Source organism: Camarhynchus parvulus, chromosome 6 (assembly GCF_901933205.1).
Source record: "Camarhynchus parvulus chromosome 6, STF_HiC, whole genome shotgun sequence".
Taxonomy (NCBI): domain Eukaryota; kingdom Metazoa; phylum Chordata; class Aves; order Passeriformes; family Thraupidae; genus Camarhynchus; species Camarhynchus parvulus.
In genome coordinates this window covers 6,919,077-6,939,494 of record NC_044576.1, presented here as the reverse complement: position 1 = coordinate 6,939,494, position 20,418 = coordinate 6,919,077, and the positions used below count along the sequence as shown (strand labels likewise).

Genomic DNA, 20,418 nt, shown 5'->3' with positions numbered 1-20,418 from the left:
AGATTCTGCAAGGGCTTAACTAAACACACAGACACTGCTCAACTTGATGGCACCAAGCAGGCCCCAAAGCCATGGCTCAGACCTGCTGCCTGTTTTACAGAAACAGACCTGGATGCCCTGTACCAACAGAATTCAGCCAGGCTCCCCGGACACCAGCCCTGCCCCGTGATTCCAACACACAACTGGCCAGTAACCGCAAGCATTGCACTTTTTGCCAAGGCTTCTTGTTAAATGCAAACCTCCAGCCCTTTAGCAGCACTTTCTAGCAGTCAACACAACCCTCTGAGCCTACTGTTATTTGCTGGTAGTCCCCGTGGCATTACCATTTCACCAACTTTCCTCTCATGGGGGATAACAACACGTCTCACTACCTTCCGGGTGATCTGTGGGAAGCAATACATGAAAAGTATCGATTTTTATTTTTTTCCTAGATTCTAAAGGGAAAAAGTATGTTAAAAGAAGTTACTTGAATGCAAAGACTCAGAGCAGTGATGTAATTCATGATTACTTTTCTCGTGATGACGTTGCCTTCTTCATCGGTAAACTGTTCCTCTGTTACAGATTCACCAGGAATGTTTTTTGCTTCCTCACCCTAAAGAACGTGTATAAGATTAGCAATAGAGCCTATAATCTGTCAAACCCACACATATTTGCACACCAATCCAAGCAACAAGCACATGCTAGCTTCAACTTTATGTAACAGTTTGTTTTATGCCACACGAACTGTTTGAAAGCCTCGTTCATTTAGCAATGCAATACCTGTGCATTCGTCCTACAAGATGTTTCCCTAAAGCCTGTAGGGAGCTTTTAGCACACTGCTCTTATTAACTAATGCATGTCAGGAACTCTCTGGGTAACAAAATCGAGTGGTCAGTCTGAGCCCTGTGAGACACCCCTTAGCTCTTCACAACTTCTCAGTGAAACTCAGCAGCGTTTCTGCTTCGGCACATGCAGAAGCATGGTCTAACATGGGGGAAATGTTGGACTTAAAAAGACAGCTCTGCCTATAGCTTGCTAAACACGAGGTCTTAAACACAAACACAGAAGACAGACAGGACTTCTCAGCACTTACAAGATGAAGGAAGTTGTCTTACGTGACACTTTGCCCGGCACGGTGCCACCGTGGCGAGGAGCCTCGGCAGCCCGGTCCATGACATATTGAGATCAGCAGCACTCCAGCCATCACTTCTTGTAGCACCAGCAATTTATAGCACCAGTGTAAATAAATGTAAAAGCAGTTTCCTAGCTGCTATGCCAGCGACTTAATTCCACTTAAAGGAATTATTGCTTAAATCATAAATAAATGACATTAGTCTAGAGTCTGAGCCCAGCTGGCAGTCATGAACTTATGTTCTAAAAAACTTTGCTAACTTTACCTTACAAAGTCATATTTTCAAACCTGTGTGCTGAAGCAAGCACTGCTTTTGATGCTCCAAAACTATCCATTGTTTGTGTTTATATCTTTCATATAAGAAAGGAAAACATAATGATACTGTAGCTGGCCTACATATGAAAAATTTCCACTTGTAAATCAATAACCTAAACAAACAAAAAAAATCCCTAGAACTTTTCTTCTCCCCTCACTCTCAACCCACTATGGAAAAATTACAAGTAGAGGGAGGAAGCAGAAAGAAAACATTGCATAAAAAACATTATAACAATATTAACTACAAAACAATATTTGAAAGGAGACTATTACAGCTTTTGTAATGCTTCAATGTACTGAACACCACAGGGCAAATATATTTTCTATTTACTGGTCTATACACTACATAGTTGTCTGCATAAGCTCCTAGCACTGCTTTATAATAAACAAATACAGTGATGCCATGTGTATTTTTTTAAAACAGTATTCCCTACTAAAGCAGCTTTTTCAAGATGTACAATATAGCATTGGGATTGTATGCTATTTCTAAGCTCTAAGCAAAACAAACCTTTCCTTTTGTTTACAAGCCATTTGTGGTCTTTTCTAGCCAAGGTTTTCCATTTTCCTTGCCTGGGGACAATGGCAGCAGGCAGGAGCCAGGGGGGAGTACTGCAGAGCAGAGCCCCTGGCCATGTTTGCCTCTTCACAAGTACAGAATTTCTACTGGTTTCACATTGAAAGTTGTACTGAAGTCACCACTTAAGCAACAGAATTCAGATATTTTACACATCTTTTTCCCCAGGCTTTCACAGGCTCTTAGCAAGCTGTACAACTTGCTGAACTTTGGTGCTTCAGGAAGCACTGCCAAGAGAAGGACAGGCTCCACAGCCAGGTGGATTCCAGCGCACAGGGACACAAGGATGAGGTCCTGTGCCTCAGACACACCTAGCTGAGGTGCCTGGGCCAGGGAATGCTGGCATCCCTACAAAAGCACAGAACAAACAGCTACTGAAGCCTTCAGATGGAGCTTGAAAAATTCACTCCCCAGAAGGAGAAATGGCACACCTGCCCAGGCAGAGCACCGGGCTCTGTGCAGGGGGAGGGAAGTGTGAGGTTGGTGCCTGGGCGAGTGGGGCCCCAGCGGCAGCCGGCTGCTTCCTTTCTCACCAGAGAGGGACGGGGCTGCTGCCAGGCAGGGCCAGCGACCCGGCAAAGGGTTTGGGAACTGAAACCTGTGGGCTTTCCTACTCACAGAGATGGCAGGGGGAAAGACTGATTCTGGAGGCTTCACACTCTAATCAGATGAGAGCAGATGGGGAACTAGATGCACAGTTTCTTTCCTGGCCTTCCACGTGTGGGTTCAGAGACTCCCCAGTGGGCTCCAACACAGTACCCCAAGGAGCAGGAGGGAACCCTGGCACAGACATCCCATGGAGCACAGAGGTATGGAAAGGTTCCCTCTCAGGAGTAGGGTCTCCAAAGCCACTACAATAAAACCCATGAAAACCAGAAATAAAACAACATGGCCAGGAGCAAGACTGTTATTAGTCACCAGGTTACTTGGCACACCAACACCACTTTCATGTACTGGTTCTTTGACTCCTTACTGCAGGTTGAGCAAGTCAACAACCTTAAAACAACCTAGCAAGAATTACTGTGTTCTGCTTCAAATGAAATGAAAAGTGTACTGCTGCACTGAAAGATGTCTCCTGGAAGAAAATGCAGTTTTAAAGGTGTGGTGAATCTTGGGTTTTAATTAGCTACATGCTTCTTTAAGCACAATTTAAGGATGAATGCTGTAAATACTCAGCAGTCAGCGTGCATGAAATCCAGCTTTCACAATTCTCTTGCTGGTGGGTAGTTAAACAAATTGCAGGAGGGCTCACAACTGGCAGGAGGTAGATCTGATTTACTGACTTTTCTAATTCTATGCAGTTAAAAAGATGGATGTTTGCTACGGAAAAAACCCTACCCACTGGCAGTTTTAGTTGCAAGAGCTCAAACCAACATTGGGTTAGAATGGCACATTAGATGACCTTGTCAACAAAAGCTGTTTTTAAACACAAAGCTGGTGCATCTGCGTCACAGCTAGAGAATAAAATTCTTTCCGCTGCATCATACTTATGTAGGCTTCATTTTACCCTTGACCAGTCAAAATCACTGTCACAATACCAAAAGCTTTAGAAAGGCAGGGAGAAAAGTTAATACCGTGATTACTGGAAGCCCAGTTATATCCCTGGGACTAAAGCATACAAAGGCTGCAGTCTGCAAGCCTCAGCTCCAGAACATGCCAGGAAGCTTTGCAAAGCAGAGTGCTTTAATGTCACCCTGCTCGCTGGAGTGTAGTCCTGCCAAAACCAGCTGGTATCCTCTCTCTGCTGCTCTCCAGGGCAGGAGAAGCAAAGAGCAGTTTCCTCAAAGTCTTCTGCCAGCTCCACTGATTTTCTTAACAGCTATTTGCAGATTATGGGTGTTCCCAGGGACCTTCAGATAAATGGAGTTATACAGTCAGTGCTGCAGTGTTGTGCCAAAGTTCACTGTAGATTTGTCAGAGCTCTGGTTTTCTTTCCTGTTTGTTTTGTTACTAGAGGGATAATAGTCCCTTTTATTCCCCCCATACATCTAGTGTTGTTGAAACAGTGGAGAAAAAAGGTGCAGCTGAATGCATCTTACCGTCATGGATAAAAAGGAATTTAAAAGCAGGAGGAAATAAGCAAGATGGAAAGATCCTAAATATTTAATTTTGCCAAAGACCAGAGGCGATGCCGCAATGGGAACAGAAGCTGCACAGAGCGCTCAGACCTCTTCCCTCACTGGCCTAAGCCAGCATCAGGGCATAATCCCCTCAGTCCTGAGATCACATTCTTGTGATGCATGAGCAGCAGCTGCGCCTCAGTCTCCTTGGGGTCTCGAGCCTCTGTGGCAGCAGCAGGAGAAACAAACATCTTTCATTAAGGTCATTTTCATTAGTGAGTTCTGCCTACTCAGGGAGACCTTGTTAATCAGATGCCACAACTCTCCGCCTGCGCCCGTGCTGAGTCTGTAGTTGCTTGTTTGCAGATGTATTGCTAAAGCCACAGGAGGGGGAGAAAAATCCCAACAAAACAGGCAAGGCAAGGAGACCTGAGAGCCAAGGGTGCAAATGGGGCAGAGTGTAGTCCATTGCTGGGAGCTGGGGCATAGTCTGGTGCATGTGGCAAGGAGGGCACACCTCAGAACTTGCAGTCTGGGGCTTGATTTATTCCACATTACCTTACTGAGGCCAGCAGCTCCAACTCTCATGGGGCAGGACAGGGAGAGGGCATTTACCTGCAGCTCTCCCAGCCAGAAAGAGACTGCAGTGGAGACCTGTGCCCAGCTGAATACACAAGAGGAAATGGTTCCCATTTTTCTCACAGAGGGCACAGGCACTTAATTCTTATCACCTACAGGATGGCCACATTTTATTTTCCATAAATAAGCTTCCCCTGAATAGCAAGACCGTGGAAGCTGCTGGCTGGCTCTAGCTTTGGCTAACTGCTGCTCAGGCCACTTCTCCCCTGCAGGCTGAACCAAACTCTCCACAATCAGTAAAGGGGCATTTCATGGGAAAAATGCACAGAAAGAGAGAAATCTTCAATAAAAGTTGTCAAGAAATAGCAAAAGTACAAGATACTAAATCACCTCAGATTTGAATAACCACTGCTTAGAAATATATTTTACTTTCCATTACATTCTACCATAAACCTTTTGGCAAGAATCTTACTAAAACAGCTTTAGCCAAAAAATTTGTATCCATGAAAGATTTCACAATCTCTGAAAAAGCATGAGAAACTGGACACTGATTCCTGCCATGGCTGAATAACTAGAGCTTTGGGTCAGGCTCTGAATGTCCACATTGTGGCAAGCACTCTTATTTTCCCCGTGTGCTAATTGCTCGCATTCCTGCACTACCATAAACCCATTTCTTTTGCAGCGCTCCATCCCATCAATCCACCATGTGAATACAAGAGGGGAAAGGAAGAAAAACAAAAACATCTGCACTACCTTGAGGTTAGAATAGGATCCTATTACACGTGGAAATGGGCATCAGTCCTTGCTTGTCTGGTTTTATGGGCTCAGCCCTCTGAAGTGCTAAATCCCATGGGAATGTGCTCTAGAGTACTGAGCACTTGACAGGACTCAGCTCTTAGACTGCTGGGAAAATACCTCTGTGGGAGAGAAAAGCCTTTCCCCACATTTGGGCCAGGACAGAGAATTGAGGTAGCAGTTAAAAGGAAGTAATAGTGTTAGCAATGCTGCAGAATGGCACGGAAAGGAAAAACAAGTTGGGAAAGCAGAGCAAAGGTAATGAAGCAATTCAGCTCTGACTGTACCTGTGGTGGCACATGGCAAAGCCTTTTTTCCACAGGACTCAATTTATCCTCAAGGCTTCAGTGCCAGCGAACTTTATGCCTGCTAGGTATGTGAGTACCTCTGTTGCTTTAAATACAACATGCAGGCAGTAATGAATACTAGGAAGAGCGATTAATATTAGGAAAAAATTCTTTACTGTGAGGATGGTGAGACACTGGCACAGGTTGCCCAGAGGAGCTGGGTTGGATGGATGTTGTGGATTCCATCTGTGGAATGCTCAAGGCCAGACTGGATGGGGCTCTGAGCATCCTGGTGAGTGTCCTTGCCCATGGCACAAGGTTAGAACTGGACAATCTTTAATGTCCCTTCCAACCCAAGCCATTCTATGATCCTATTAATAAAGGCTGTAGTAAAACAACACTGTTCCCACATGTGGTTCTGCTCAGTGGAGGCTCCAAGCCCACCCTCATCCCCTGCCCCCTGCTGCTGGACATGAGCTGGCTGTGGGCACAGCACCCACTCTGCCAGGCACTGAGGCACTGGCAGGTGAGAACCTGCTGCTCCTGGTCACTGCTCAGGGCCCTGTAGCAGCAGAGGGAGTTCTTTTCCCTCTGCAGACTGTGAGCATTGCTCCAGGCCTCTGCATCCTGAGAGCTCTTCCCTGACGGAGGAGCTGTACCTCAGCTTGTGCATGCTCTCACTGTGATTTCAGTCCACCCAAAGTGAACCTCTGCTCTTGGGAACATGCAGAAAAAAGTCCAGGTCCCTAAAAATGTTAAATCTTGATTTTTCCATTTCATACCACCATTTCATGAACTTTACATGCCCAAAATGGTTGCTTCCACTATCAAATTCTTTCTCTAAAAGGTCTGATGATTGTTGCTTTCAAACTTTCTCGTGTTCTCTTTTGAGCTTGTCTTAAGATGCAGAGTGGGGGATAAAAAAAGAAGCCATAAATGATCAGAAAATAACCAAAGAATCACATGTGTTTTCTAATCAAGAGACAGGTACAGCTCCAATCCAGCTGAGATCAGACACGTTCCCAAGAGCCGCCTCCACTCGCCATGCACACCCTTCCCACCGGGTCTGCACTAGCTGCAGATTCCTAAATATTCCTAAACACTAAATATGCTGCTTTACCACGGCTCTGCTAGAAGTTCTACCCCAAATTATACCACCACATTTAAAACCAATTTTCTGTGCCTTTCTCTGAACACAGGGGCTGTAAGAGAGAGAGCAAGAGAAAGCTGCCTTTGACACGCTTTCCTCTTTTCTACTCCAACACTTCCTGACTGCAAACCAGCGGACACCAAAATAGTTCAGACATAAATTGGGTGGGGGCCCTTAGCCACAGGCCAACTATGCAGCCTTTGAATCTGCAGCACACTCACACTCTCTGTGTTACCAGAGACTCCTGCAGCACTGGAGGGGTCTGCCCTGTTTGAAAACAGAAACCACATTCCTGAGCCTCAGCAGTCAGGGCTTATCTGCAGGGGGAATTACTGAGGAAGGGTTATACCCTGACAGGCCCAGGGCCTTTCAGGGAAGGCAGCAGGTTCTGCCTGGGGAGATGGGGGATCAGACAAAACATTCATTTCTGCTGAGCTCAGTTCTGCCATTCCTGTCCTGTCCCAAACAGGTATTCTGAAGGAATCCATGGTGGAGGCAGCCAGAAAAGTCACCCTTCCTCTTCCAAAAGCATCTGCACCTTGGACTCTTTGGCAGCTGTGCAGAGCAGCCTATCTGCCACCCACATTACACAAAAGGTGCAGTGCCTGCTGTGGTGTGCAGACTCCTCTTGACAAAGCATGCAAGCAACAGTGATATAGATATGTGCAATTGAAATGTCACAATTTACTCCTAAAGTAACAATTACAGTTTAGGCAAACTGCACCAGTGCTGTGACAGCACCAAGGTGCCCTGCTGGTTTTTGTCAGGGCTTGACTGCATGATTTTCTAATAAGAATCTAATAAATCCTGTAGGTTACTGAGGAATTACATAATGGTTTATGTTAGAGACTTATTTTCTCATGCTCTATGCTGTAGAAAAATAATGTCATACTGTACGACCACATAAAAATATTATAAGGGCAAATACAATTACTTATATGATGATACCATTGTTATCAGTGTATGTAGTATATTGTGCTGTAAGTAAAGGCTATCTGTAAATAAATATACTAAATAGAGTCTACTGAAGGCAATGCAAGGACTTTTATTAACTTCAGTAGATTTAAATCAGGATCCTCTGCTGCAGTGAGAAAGTTTTCCAGAACACATTAAGCACTTAAGACCACAAGTTTCAACCAGAGTACGTGCCTCATACTTTCCTATATCCCACTCATATATTCCTGAAAATGTTTAACTTATAACTCAGAATTTTTTTAAAACAACAGAAAAAAAAAAAGGAAATGTTGTTACCCATCTTTCTCAGTGGCTCATATTTGCTCTACAGGACACCAACATGCTGCATCTAGCTGCAGCCTTTGAGATGCCATGCACAGCAGTGGCAGTGAAGGACACAGCACTCCATGCAGCACAGTTGTTTTCCAACAGAAGACACCCATAACCCTGTGTTAAAAGCAAGGAAAGGCAACCTAGCACTGGGTTATCAATCCATACTGGCCATGGAAAGCACACTACCACAGGGGCTCCAGTATGCCAAAAGTGACATTCTGACACAGCAGACCAAACCCATGTTCATGCCAGCATCACCTCAAGAAAGGAAATCACAAAGTACCTTCAGAATCAACCGCCGTCGGTAAACCCTCGTGGTAATTCTCTGCTCTTCACCTGAGCTTGAGTCACTCTCAATCTCACTGTCACTGTCACTACATTCCTAATAAATGCAGGTTTAGTACATTTGAACAGCACGTTTGCAAGACAGAACATGCTGATCAGGACTAGGAGAAGAAAACGGAGGTTATCACGGACAGTGTTTTCCCTGTCCCTGTTATGTACATAATGACTTGCAGTTTCACTGCTCGAGTACATGATGGGAGGAGGCCTTTTTGCTCCTTGGCATGCTGTAACCTGATAATTGCACCAGCTACGGAATATCTCAGCAGCTCTCAAGTCTCAGAAAATGCTATTTGGAATGCATCTGACCTGTGAAATTTCAAAACCTTACGTAATTCTTTTAAATTTTATATAAAAAAACCCTTAACCTTGTCATAGCTCATTGATTTTTTTTTCTCCTGAAAATTATTCTTTCAAACAAGTTTTATGGATTCACAAGGTATGGGAAGTGAATTTCCTAATTAAAAAAAAAAGAAGACAGTCACACAGAAAGATTCAGTGGAGCACTCCACATAGAACATTACAAAAAGGCTTTCTGAAGAACTTCTCCATGTGAATGGCTTTCCTGCTCAGTTTTTATCTGCTTTTATAAGTGGCAAAACTGCAGTGTGGAGCACAATCACCCTGCATTTTTCCAAGAAGGGAGCTGTTAGAGCTCAGCTGGAGGGGCACAGCCCTAAGCTGGTCTCAGCCTGACAGTATTGCAGCTACACACGGGTGTTACTCTGTCCTGGCACCCTCTGCCAGCCCCAGTGCTTTCCCCTCCAAAACCCAAGGAGCTCAGCTTTGGGGCTGAGCAGCTCTGTGTGCACAGGTTGGACAAAGGGCTTCCCACCTCTGTGTGTGACAGACACAGGGCACAGACCCTCTTCCCATGATATTCAGCTGAACCAAGCCTTTCCTGAACAGAGAAATTTGAAAATTTCCTCTATGTTGTACTCAACCACAGCCCCAACCTGATTTTAAAATCATGGATAGCGGATATTGGGAACTGCATATCTATTTCTCCTTCTGAATCTGGCCCAAGACGTCCTAAACAAGAAGCAAATCTCAGAAATTATGTGCAAAATAAGAGTGGGCATAGGTGGGTGGAGGAGAAAAAGAACTATATAACAAAAAGCATTTAGGGCAGGATGACAAAATTCATCTGCAGTCCTCTGGCACTAGTCAAATATAGATACAAAAAACTGTAAGCCAATCCTCTCCTGAAGAAGTAACAAGAAAGCAGAAGATTTCCAGAGGGCATGAAAGCTTTAGAGGAGGAGTTATTTTTAATAAACAGCTTTAAGTGGTTTATTTGTGATGGAATTCTGACACTGAGAGTCACCTTGCCCATGTGCTGGACATCATCCTCTTTGGAACAACAGAGCAACTGTGCTGTGTTCTCATTTAAAAACATCACTGGAATCTGATGCTTGAGCATTTCTGGAGAATTATATGACCTACACCATTACTGCAATGCTTTTATAAATGTTTATGTGGACTTGGAATGAGGCCAAGGATTTGTTTCATCCACGTCACCAGGCGTCAGACCAGTACCAGTCTGAGTTTCATCTCTTGGTGCAAACTCTGTGCCAAAACACTGCTGCAGCCCTTCTCCTGCAGATGGGTGACTATTGCTTCCTGCCTCTTTCCAAATGGGTCACAGACAAAAATACCTTACTTTGGCAAGTAGTTTTAGTTTGTTCCCACTTTCTCTCCACAGAAGTAAATCTGTTTCTTCCATACTTTCCTCTTTATGGAGCATTTCTGAAGAATGCCTTGCAGAAAGACTGCAGTAGAAATTTTCTTTCTGTTTTCATGATAGCACATGAAGCATCTCACCATGAATTGAACTGCATTAGTAATTAAACTTATTGAATTCAAATTCCATTAGAATGCATTATTGAAGAAATATCAACAAGATAATAGAAGCAGTTCATGTCATCCTAACAGATGCTAGTTTCTTACCCATCCAGGCTTTGTGAGAGACCCACATTTTGAAATGACATTATTTTCTGATACCAGTTTATTCAAAGATCACACCTATAAAAGGACTTGTTATTTAGTAAATAGGATTATCAGCCTTCACCAATAAAGCAAAGCAGTGCAGAGAGCACGCCTAAGAAAAGCACTTGCTTATTCTTCTCAATCCAGATGGGATATCCAACAGTAAAGAGCACACAAAAGTGGGTGACAACTTCTCTTCCCACTGATGGGAATGCAGAGGGGGAAGTGCAGCATGTCAGCACATTACAGCGTGCATCCACACTCACTCCTGCATTTAATCAGAGCATGGCACCACCAGACTGAGCTCTGCCCCAAAGCCTACAAACACTGAGGAACGCTGCCATCTGCCTTTAGCTGCCTTTGCAGAAGGCAAAGGCTTTTACATTTTTAAAGTATTCCAGTAATTAGCAAACATTAGGAAAGATCTTACTGTGTCACGAACTAATAACAAGATAATAACAATCATATGCTGCATAACTGCTGAAACTGATTATGTTACCATCTAATAAAAGAATTCTTGGTTGTATAATCGAAAGAATAGCTTTAAATGAACTAATTTAAACCTGAGTGATTTACTGCAGCCCACCACAGCCAACATTTTTATTGTGCTACAATAAAAAAAAATCTATATCATGTAGAAATAATTCTACTGAAATATCTTGCTTCCAAAAGTTATAATCTCCTCCTGTATTATACCCAAGAAAAGACAATCTCAGCAGAGAGAGGAATGTAGAAGAAACTCTGCAATTCCCCTTTTCAGCCTGGTTCCCTGCTGGCCCTGAGGTTTCTTCTGTGGCAATCCTCCCACTGCTGGGGTGTGAGGTGCACGCAGTTACTGGACTACAAGCCATTCTTTGAGCCAACTTCCCTTCTAAGCTTCTGGTAAATAAATAGAAGCAACTGAGAAAACTATCAAAATCTTTATTTTCAGAAAGCAACTTATAACTGGGGTTCTGCAGTTAAGGGTGTACAAGTCAGGCAAGGTAGAAAGGAAGGGGAGCCCCTCGGCAGCATTTTAAAGAGAAAGGACCACCACCTGGAAAAATGCTTTACACATTTAGAAATCTTTTGATTTGTCTTGGCTGGATGGACTCTGAAGTTGGGATGAACAAGTCCATGAAAAAAGAAATATAAGGAGAAGATTAAATATCATCCCAAATAAATTTTTTTTGCAAATTAACAGAGTGAAAAAAAATGCAGGTAGTTGTGGGGAAAAAGAGCAGGACAGAGTCTGAAGGGTCCCTATATTTCTGTGCTCCTATAATTTGCTTCAATGTCACAGGCAGAGTGGGAAACCAGTGGCAACACCTTAGCAGGAACAGATGGGGGACATCTGCTGAGCTGTTTGGCACTGTTTGCACAGGTGGTATGTCATGGCAGGGAAGGGGCTGTTCCCCAGCAGTGCAGGACAGTGGTCCCAGAAGCTGCTCCAGCCTCTTCCAGGGCTCAGGGCCAGGCAGGGAGGGGATTATGCAGCCCTTCTTGGCTCTCCTGCCTATCCTGACTCCACCCCATTCTATTCACAACACAAATAAAAATTTCCAGTGTTTTTCTCAATTCCATTTTTCTCAATTCAGTAATAAACTGAAAAGGCATAAAGAAGGATAAGAAAAAAACCCTAACCCTGTCACAAACAACACTGCAAGTCGCACAAAAAAATTTGTCAACCAATATGTCAAGCAACAGGGACTCCTCACACTGCTAATTATTACAGGACATACTGTACCTTCTGTTCAGACATTACTGCTCCCTCCTCCTCTTGGATGCTTGTTCTTGGCTTGCCATCCTCAGAAGTACTCCAGCCCATCTTCTTCACGCTGACAAGCACAGATGTTTTGCTGCCTTCTGTTGTTGGCTTGCTGGTCTCTTCCAAAGATTTCTGATATGCTGTTGATGATAATGTCTGCTCATTAGTACCAGTTGAGATCTGGGACTTTGTTTTCAGGGCTTCTTTATCACTGTGTTTTCCCACATCATTTAAAGCTTCCTGGATGTAGGATTTAGTTTTTGCCTCTGATGTGGACTCGGATAGGCTTCCATTTGTTTCTGGCTTCCCTGCTTCTCCTTTGACATATGAGGTAACAGAATCCCGACATTGGTCCGAACTACAAGAAAAAGAGAAAGGAATAGACAGCTGTTCAGGCCTTAAATCACAGGCAGAAGGGCAAAGCACCAAGCCTCTTACTGAGCCTTCAGTCTGAGCCCATACATTTCACACAGAGAAAAGCAAAATTTTAGATTCCACTTGCAGACATCAATCTATTTAACAACCTTGTCTTCCGCATCATGGCATCATTTCAGTAGCAATGAAAATAGGGTGGACACTGGAAACAAGGCCAAATGTTTTATGTTAATCTCCTTCCACTCGGTGAAGAGGAGTAAAAAGAGAAAAAAAAAATACATAAAACCTACCAGCTCTCTTGTATAATCATGAGCTAAAGCCTGAAGGCACTTATTTTTAAACCACTCTCTAATCAAAGAGGTGATGAAAGTATCTGGTACCATGCAATTACCACTTATTTTTCCCCCAAAAGTACAATATCTGTACTCCAGATAAGTCTTGCCATTTAAAAAATCTGCAAATAGGTCCTTAGATACTGAAGAGTCTCAACAATATGCAGAGCCAAAGGCAAGGAAGGTTACGAAAAGACAGAAAGCTGACCAGAATTTTGTGTCAGATTACCTAAGGAGAGGTTTCACCTGCACTTCTGATAAAGAGTTTTCTTTTCCTTTGGATTTTTGCTCACTTTCTGTTAAAAACTATGACTGTGTAATGCTGACATATGAAAATATGCCAGCTGTTTGCTGGCAAGACTCTTACAAAAGACAGCAAAGGGAATTCATCTAGCTAGAAACTGATATCTTCTTAAGGAAGCCCTTTTACTTCCAGAAGTGATCTATTTCACTAATTTAACACAATATAAAATGCAGAAAAACAACACTTGCTTAACAACAGGAATGACATCAGTAGTAGTTCAAGTGCTTTACAGTATTGAAAGACAACGAATTTGCTGAAATCAATGACCAAATTCCCACTAGACTTGATAAGAGAGTATCTAATGCTACCTTGAACCTTAAAACATCCTGAGTCAAAGATGCAGAGGATGTAAACTGCTGGCAGAGAAATGATCACTGTGCAGATAATCATTCTGTGTTGATTTATAGCTCCTGCAGAGCTGGCTCTTCAATTAGTGATCACAGGAACCCCTTGCCCAGTGGGCACCAGTAGGGCTGGACAGCCCAACACATATTGTCAATGCTGAAAGGGCAGGCTGGAAAAGCTCGTACAAGGGAAATATGCACTGAGGATAAATACATAGAAAGCATCCCTCTCAGCAGCTCATTATACAAAGGATAAGTGGAGTTTGGGAGAATGCAGCACATACATCCCCTCTTCTTCCTTGCAGCCACTGCTAGGACACAACAAACAGGACTAGGTGGGTTTGGTATCACCATTCTTACCTCCTTATGCCATGTAACTTGTCTTTTAAAAAGTCTAGTACATTAGCATGACATAATACACTTGAACCAAGTGTTATAAAAAGTGACAATTCAAAAACTGGCTTACGGGAAAAGTAACAATTATCTGAGGGAAGGCAAAGAGATGCAAATGGAAAGGGTGATTGCTATAAAGGTGCTCAAAAATAAGAGTAATGTAGCATCCTGGTTTCAGATAATGTTCTTGATTCCAGCTACATCTATGCACCACTGAGATGAATTAGAAATAGAAATACACAAGATAAAGAACAGGAAAAGAAATACTACCTGCTAAAGATAACATGAACTACTTCTCAAATGCCTGTATCGAGAATGAAACCTGACAAATACACATTTTTAAAGCCAAATACATCTGAGGCCAAATCAAGTTTTTCTTTTACATGTACATATAAGCATACAGAGGTATTCTGAGAGAGCAGCAGCCCGTGCAGCGCTGCTGGTGGCAGCGTGGGCAGCCTGCTGACAGGCACACTGCAGCTCAGGGGGCTCACCTCTCGTCCAGGCGATCCAGCAGGCTGCTGCCTATCCTGCGCCCCGACGTCGGCGCCTCGGAGACGCTGGAGGAGTCAGGCTGCCAACCTGTAATTGAAGACATTTCGCGTTCTGCTTGTTGAACACCTTTAAGAATTGACCATACTCTTTCTTCCGTCATCTCCTCAGACTCAGCTCCTTCTTCCAGATGAATGTCCTCAAACAGAGACTTAAACTTTTCTGCCGTCATCTCCTCATCAGTACCAGACTTGTCTCTCTCGGGCTGTTCAGTCCTCACTCCTCTTTCACTAGTCTCTTCGCTCTGCCTTTGTTTAGCATCTTTGGATATCCCGCCATAACTACCGAGATACCGCGGAAAATCTTTAAGGTCCACTTCCTCCAACTGGCTCTCGCCTACGGAAATATCTTTAGGTGTTCCTTCTCTAGGCACTGAGAAATCAACTTTGCTGTCATCCAGTGAAGTGTCCTCTTCAGTCACCACTGGCGGGGCTGCTGCTGTACCATCTACGTGTCCCTGGGAGGTCACTAACACGTCACTCAGCCTACTGGGAGTTCTAAGGGGTGACTCTAGGCTAGAGGTGTCGCTAAGGAAATCGTCCTGGTGCAAAGGGGTGGGCGGCACGAAGCGCAACCCAGTGGGAGTTTCCAGTTCCACTTGGATGGAGGGATAACCTAAGGAAGACAGCACATTTGGACTGACTGGGATGAAACGTGGAGCAACAAATAAGCAAATGCCAAATGATTCATGGGTTACATGAAGTATGAAACACACAAGGAGGTGCAGGTGTATAAGAACCAATGCAGTTCTGATAGGTTTTGTTACTTTGTCCCAAAGAGATGGAACAAAGAATGAGTACTGCCAGAGAATTTTACATGGAAGCCAGTACTTCTGACTATTTTTTTAATAGTCGGCAAAGTTTTCAGCAATTGCTTGTGCAGCCATTTTAAACATTTTCAAGCTGTAGCAGATTGTCTTATGGGCATGCAATAAATCAAATGTGGACAAGGGTGGTTGTCCCTTTACACACAAGACAATCTCTTGCAGTCATATTGTGTAAATCTTTATTGCCAAGATTTTATTTATTTTTTTAAATTTGGTAGTTTAATGAACAGATTTTAAAGACAGCAGTAGATCATAACATTGGACAGCCACTTTTTTGTCAGTAGGTATTCTTTCTAAAACAGATCCATATTTTTAATATGCTTTTATATAAACATACACAATACCAGAAATACAATGTTACTAGCATATACCTCCAATTTAATCACAGAGTTACAAGAATGGACTAGTTGAGAAATGAAGAACAGAAATGGATCCTAACGAGGATACTAAAAGACAGTAGATCTAAACACACAGCAGGATAAAAAAAACTAAAGTAAGGAAGTTAACAAAGGGATAAAAGAGTAAACAAGGGAGAGCTATATGAATATTTCAGGTACAGTGAAGTTATTCGGGTGAGAGGACTGTGGTGAGTAAGGAGATCTTGGTGATCTTGAAGATTGAGGTGATCTTGGTGACATTGGTACAATCAGATACACTGATCAAATAAAGAGAAAAGAAAAATTGATGAAAACATAAAAAAAAAGCCATACAAAATGATTAAACTGAATATACACATAAAAAAATGGCTACAAAACCTTAAGTTCGCATTCTGGCAAATGAGGTTGGGCAACCTAGGAAAGGAAAAAACACATGCTGTGGGGTTAACTGGCCATTGTGCTGCCTGCAAGGGGAGGTGCATCAACAGGGACTGGGGCTTTGTTTCCTGAACCAGCCGAGAGAAAGGCAAAGGAGGTCTGGTCTTGGTGAGGAAAGGAAGCTTGAGGAAGGTTCAGAGAAGAGGAGAGACACAAAGCAACTGCAGAGAAGCGCTTTTTTCATAAAAACATTGATGCTGCTATTAAAAGGCTCAAGCAACATTTCAAGAGAAACTTTCTTAAAATGTCAACAGAAAACTATTTCTGTAGTGCAATGATTCAATGACCAGCAATGCTGCTCAATAATGGAGGTACACTGAGCTCATATGCTCTGAAGAAAAAAAAAAATCTTACTAAAATACAGAGAAAGCCAAAACATAATTGAACAAATTACAAAAACCAAAAGAAATGCTACTTACAAAAAAATTCTCTTATTTAAGGAGCTATTTATAATACAAGCAAATAAAATCAAAGTAATAATCCAGTGCCTGTTATCTAACATTTGAAACAAGAAATAGTCAACATTTAGTATCTTCAATATACTGATAAATAAAAAGCACTTCCATGGAAATTTTGTTTTACAAGAAGAATTTCATTTTTGCTTTTAATCTGACACAAATTTAACCCGCACAGTTCTGCTATCATTTGATACAACTTTAAAGAGGAAATTATTACACAACTTTACCCATTAGCAGGCTGAAAAATATATTCACTTATGCACTAAAAAAACATTTTCTTATTTTTCTACTGCTATTGGAGAAATGGTCCAAGTGAAAATCATAGAGCAATCGATGTTCACAGGTCTCAAAGAGGCTTGGTAGTAAATTGCACATTAATTTGTTCCATGCAAATACTATGCACTTTTCCCTCCTTCTTCTTCCTTTTTTTTCCTTTAAGAATTTTACTACTACATATCTAGACAAGAAGCCAAAGAATACACATATTTCCAGGTAAATTCTCAAGCATTAAATATCAAGTACATAAAAAATAGACATGGGCAAGCCTCAAAGGACAAGTGCTGCAGGAGAAAAGCTCGGTCTTGTCAAGTGACCCTGAGGCTGGTGGGAACCAGTGTTCACTCAGGCACACATTTGTGGGACTCTGCACTTAGTGTTTGAGATAATAATGTGCAAGCTGCATATCCCCAAAATGACCTGGATGCAGAACTTGAAGGTGTACTAAGGAAGTTCGCTGATGATTTGAAATTGGGAGCAGCTGTGGACACCTCCAAGGCAGGGAGGGCTGGGCAGTCACCAGCCATACAAAATTAACAAAGACAAGTGCTGGGTTCTGCACCTGGCATGGGCCAACCCTGGCTGTGTGTACAGGCTGGAATGAGAGGCTGGAGAGCAGCCCTGTGGAAAGGGACCTGGGGCCCTGGTCAGTGGGAATTTGAACATGAGCCAGCAGGAAGCTCTGCCAGGGGAGGTTTAGGCTGGATATTGGGAAGAGGATTTTCACCCAGAGGGTGGCCAGGTACTGGAACAGAGGAGTGGTCACAGCACCAAGCCTGCCAGAGTTCAAGATGTGTTTGGACAATGCTCTCAGGCACATGGTGTGATTCCTGGGGCTGTCCTGTGCAGGGCCAGGAGCTGGACTCGATGGTCTTCATAGGTCCCTTCCAGCTGAGAATATTCTATGATTCTATTACATCATGCTTATGGAGAGGAAAACCCCTTTACACATTTTAAATTGTTCTTTCTGTAAAACAATCTTTCTTTAAAGTCTAGTTTATACAACATTATTGGATTATTGGACATGTCACGGAATTAAATATGACTACAGAATTCAATTACCATCAATGGGATCATGAAATACGTTATTTTCATCTGCAAAACTTCTGGTGCCTGAAATATTTCCATAATCAAATATTGGTCCTTCCAACAGGGTCACGATATCTATTCGATTAATTTTTGTCAATACAGAAGTTAAGGCATCAGCTGAAAAAAAAAAAGTAAAACACATCAGAAAAAGGTTCAGCATTGCAGAACTGTGTGATCATTTTTCTCAATTACATTCACACTGCATTACTTACAAATTGCTGTCATGTCCAAATGCCTTTGGTTCTAGCAAACCCCAGCATTTGTCTGAGCAGTCATTCAGCTGCCTACTTCTTCAAGATACACATCTATTAAGAGTCTACACTTTCTCCAAGTATAATTATATTACAACACAAAAGGCACAAAGATTAAGGTCAGATAGCTCTTAAAGAACATATTTACTTACTACTGATACAAAATATCCTTTTACTGGAGTGTAAAGGGAGAGTAAAAATCCTGTTAACCATTCTGTTTTGAGGCAGAATATGCAGTCATGTAGGTAATAATGTATATAAGGCTATTCATGCAGTACATCATGAAATCTCATTTACAAAAATCCTGTTGTGAGAACACAGTAATACTGGAAATCACTTCTACAGCGAAAGAGATCAAAGGAGACTCAAATGGTGTGTAGGAGTTTGTGGCTCAGAGAAGGGTAATGAACACAATTCACACCTCACAAAAATCAACCCCTCTTTTCAGTTTGAGCAATTCAAGTGAAATGTACAGATGATAAACTCATAATCATCAGCACAGAATCAGCATCTCCATCACTCCTCATAGGAAGAAGTTTAGTCTTTTCCTATGACCTGCAAATTAGTGAAACTACCTAAATTTTCCAGGCAGTCATTTCCATGTTCCACATTGCTTGTTACTGGAAAGTTTTGCCTATTATTTTTTTTACTGGAGTTCAAGCCCATTACCTGTTCTATCAATTATGGATATGGAGAACAGGTCATTTCCTTCTGCATATATAGTGAATAAATATGACATATTTCTAACTCCTGGTAAAAATGTACCTGAAACTTCTTTTTTCATTGATTGTTTGTGAAGGACATTCATAGTATTTTCTACAACTTGGCAACAGATGAAATGGGCTATAACTTATAAACAACAAAAGTAACTACTTGAACTTACTTGTAGCATTTTTCCCATCTCTGGTAACCCATTTTTTTAATAACATGAAGCTTTGAGCAATAAGAGAATTTGGGTTTTCTACTCGGATTTGATTTATTTCATCCACAGAAAAATTCAGTTCTCTTGCCAGTTCTATAAAGACAAAAAAAACAAGTGAGAAAAGAAAACAAACCAAAAAACACCAAAGAAAGCACAAATCCCTCAATTATCTTGTCAAGCTTAAAAATACTAACTTTCATAGGTCACAGAGACATCAACAAAACTCCCTGACACAAACCTTACAGATAACAATGAACATGGCATTATATCCCCATACTTTAATTTCCTAAGACATCATTTTGAATTTCAATCATCTCTGGAAGCGATTATCACACTTCTACTCAGTAAGCCACTTAAACATGATGAAAAAGCCCCCCCTGGAGATTGCCTCATCACTGCTAATTTATAAACTCTGTTAATTTCCTCTGATTGTTATTCCCCTGGGAGCACCCTGTGCAGCTCAGCACTGGTGCTGTCGTCACCTGAGCCCTGGCAGAGCTGGCTGCTGCAGCTGTGAGCCCAGGAAGGGCAGCTCTGCCCACCAGCACAGGGGGCCACAGGTGGGCAGAGCCTCCAGCAATGACCTGCCTGGTTGCTGGGCTCCTTGCAACCAGGGCTTGGGGAAAACTGCAATCCAGGGACAGGAAACATCCCAGGAGCAGCCCTGAGCCCAGGCAGGTAGAGCCTCTCAGCACCTTGGGAGAACATCCTGAGAGGAACGGCATTTAGTTATTTTCTCTTTGATTTACTGAAAGATCAAGGAATATTTTCCTATTAGGCATCTTTGCCCAGCAATACATTGCATGTTTTGGGAAGCTGTGAACTTGAGAGAGCCTCATGCAGTCTTGCTGCATCTTTTGGTAAAAGAAAATCTAAAAAAGCAATAGCAAAGACTGATTTCAATATTAAAGCAGAAAAGCTTACCTGTCCAGCTAAGTCCTAGGTGATCAGCTACAATTGCCATCCTTATATCTGTCCGTTCACATGGACTCTGTGGACCTGTGATTTACAATTTCTCAATTAAAAAGGTTTTGCACAGAAAACCACAATACCGGATAATAGTTTATTATAAATAATAGCTTTAATTGACTAAGTTGACAGTGCTGATATTGTTTATTAGAATGGTTGTGTGACCTAATAAGCTACAAAACAAAGTTTTTTCACAGCTTTTAGATTTTCACCTGTGTAAAGCCAAAATGTAAAACTACATGATGTCGTGTAATGAAACCAAACATGCTGACAATC

The 20,418-nt window shown here is 42.3% G+C and overlaps 1 protein-coding gene across 29 annotated transcripts in view; it reads right to left on the bottom strand.

The window, feature by feature from the left end:
- ANK3 (ankyrin 3) overlaps positions 1-20,418 on the bottom strand; it is a 284,651-nt gene that overhangs the window by 5,948 nt on the left and 258,285 nt on the right. For 23 of the 29 annotated variants that reach the window (XM_030950841.1, XM_030950832.1, XM_030950843.1 and 20 more), the window contains 5 exons: positions 20,098-20,172; positions 19,135-19,266; positions 17,974-18,117; positions 14,479-15,151; positions 12,216-12,594 (listed from right to left, as the gene is read on the bottom strand). In XM_030950841.1, the coding sequence (XP_030806701.1) occupies positions 12,216-12,594; positions 14,479-15,151; positions 17,974-18,117; positions 19,135-19,266; positions 20,098-20,172 (1,403 nt within the window). The other 6 variants (XM_030950844.1, XM_030950845.1, XM_030950853.1 and 3 more) reach the window with 2 other exon arrangements.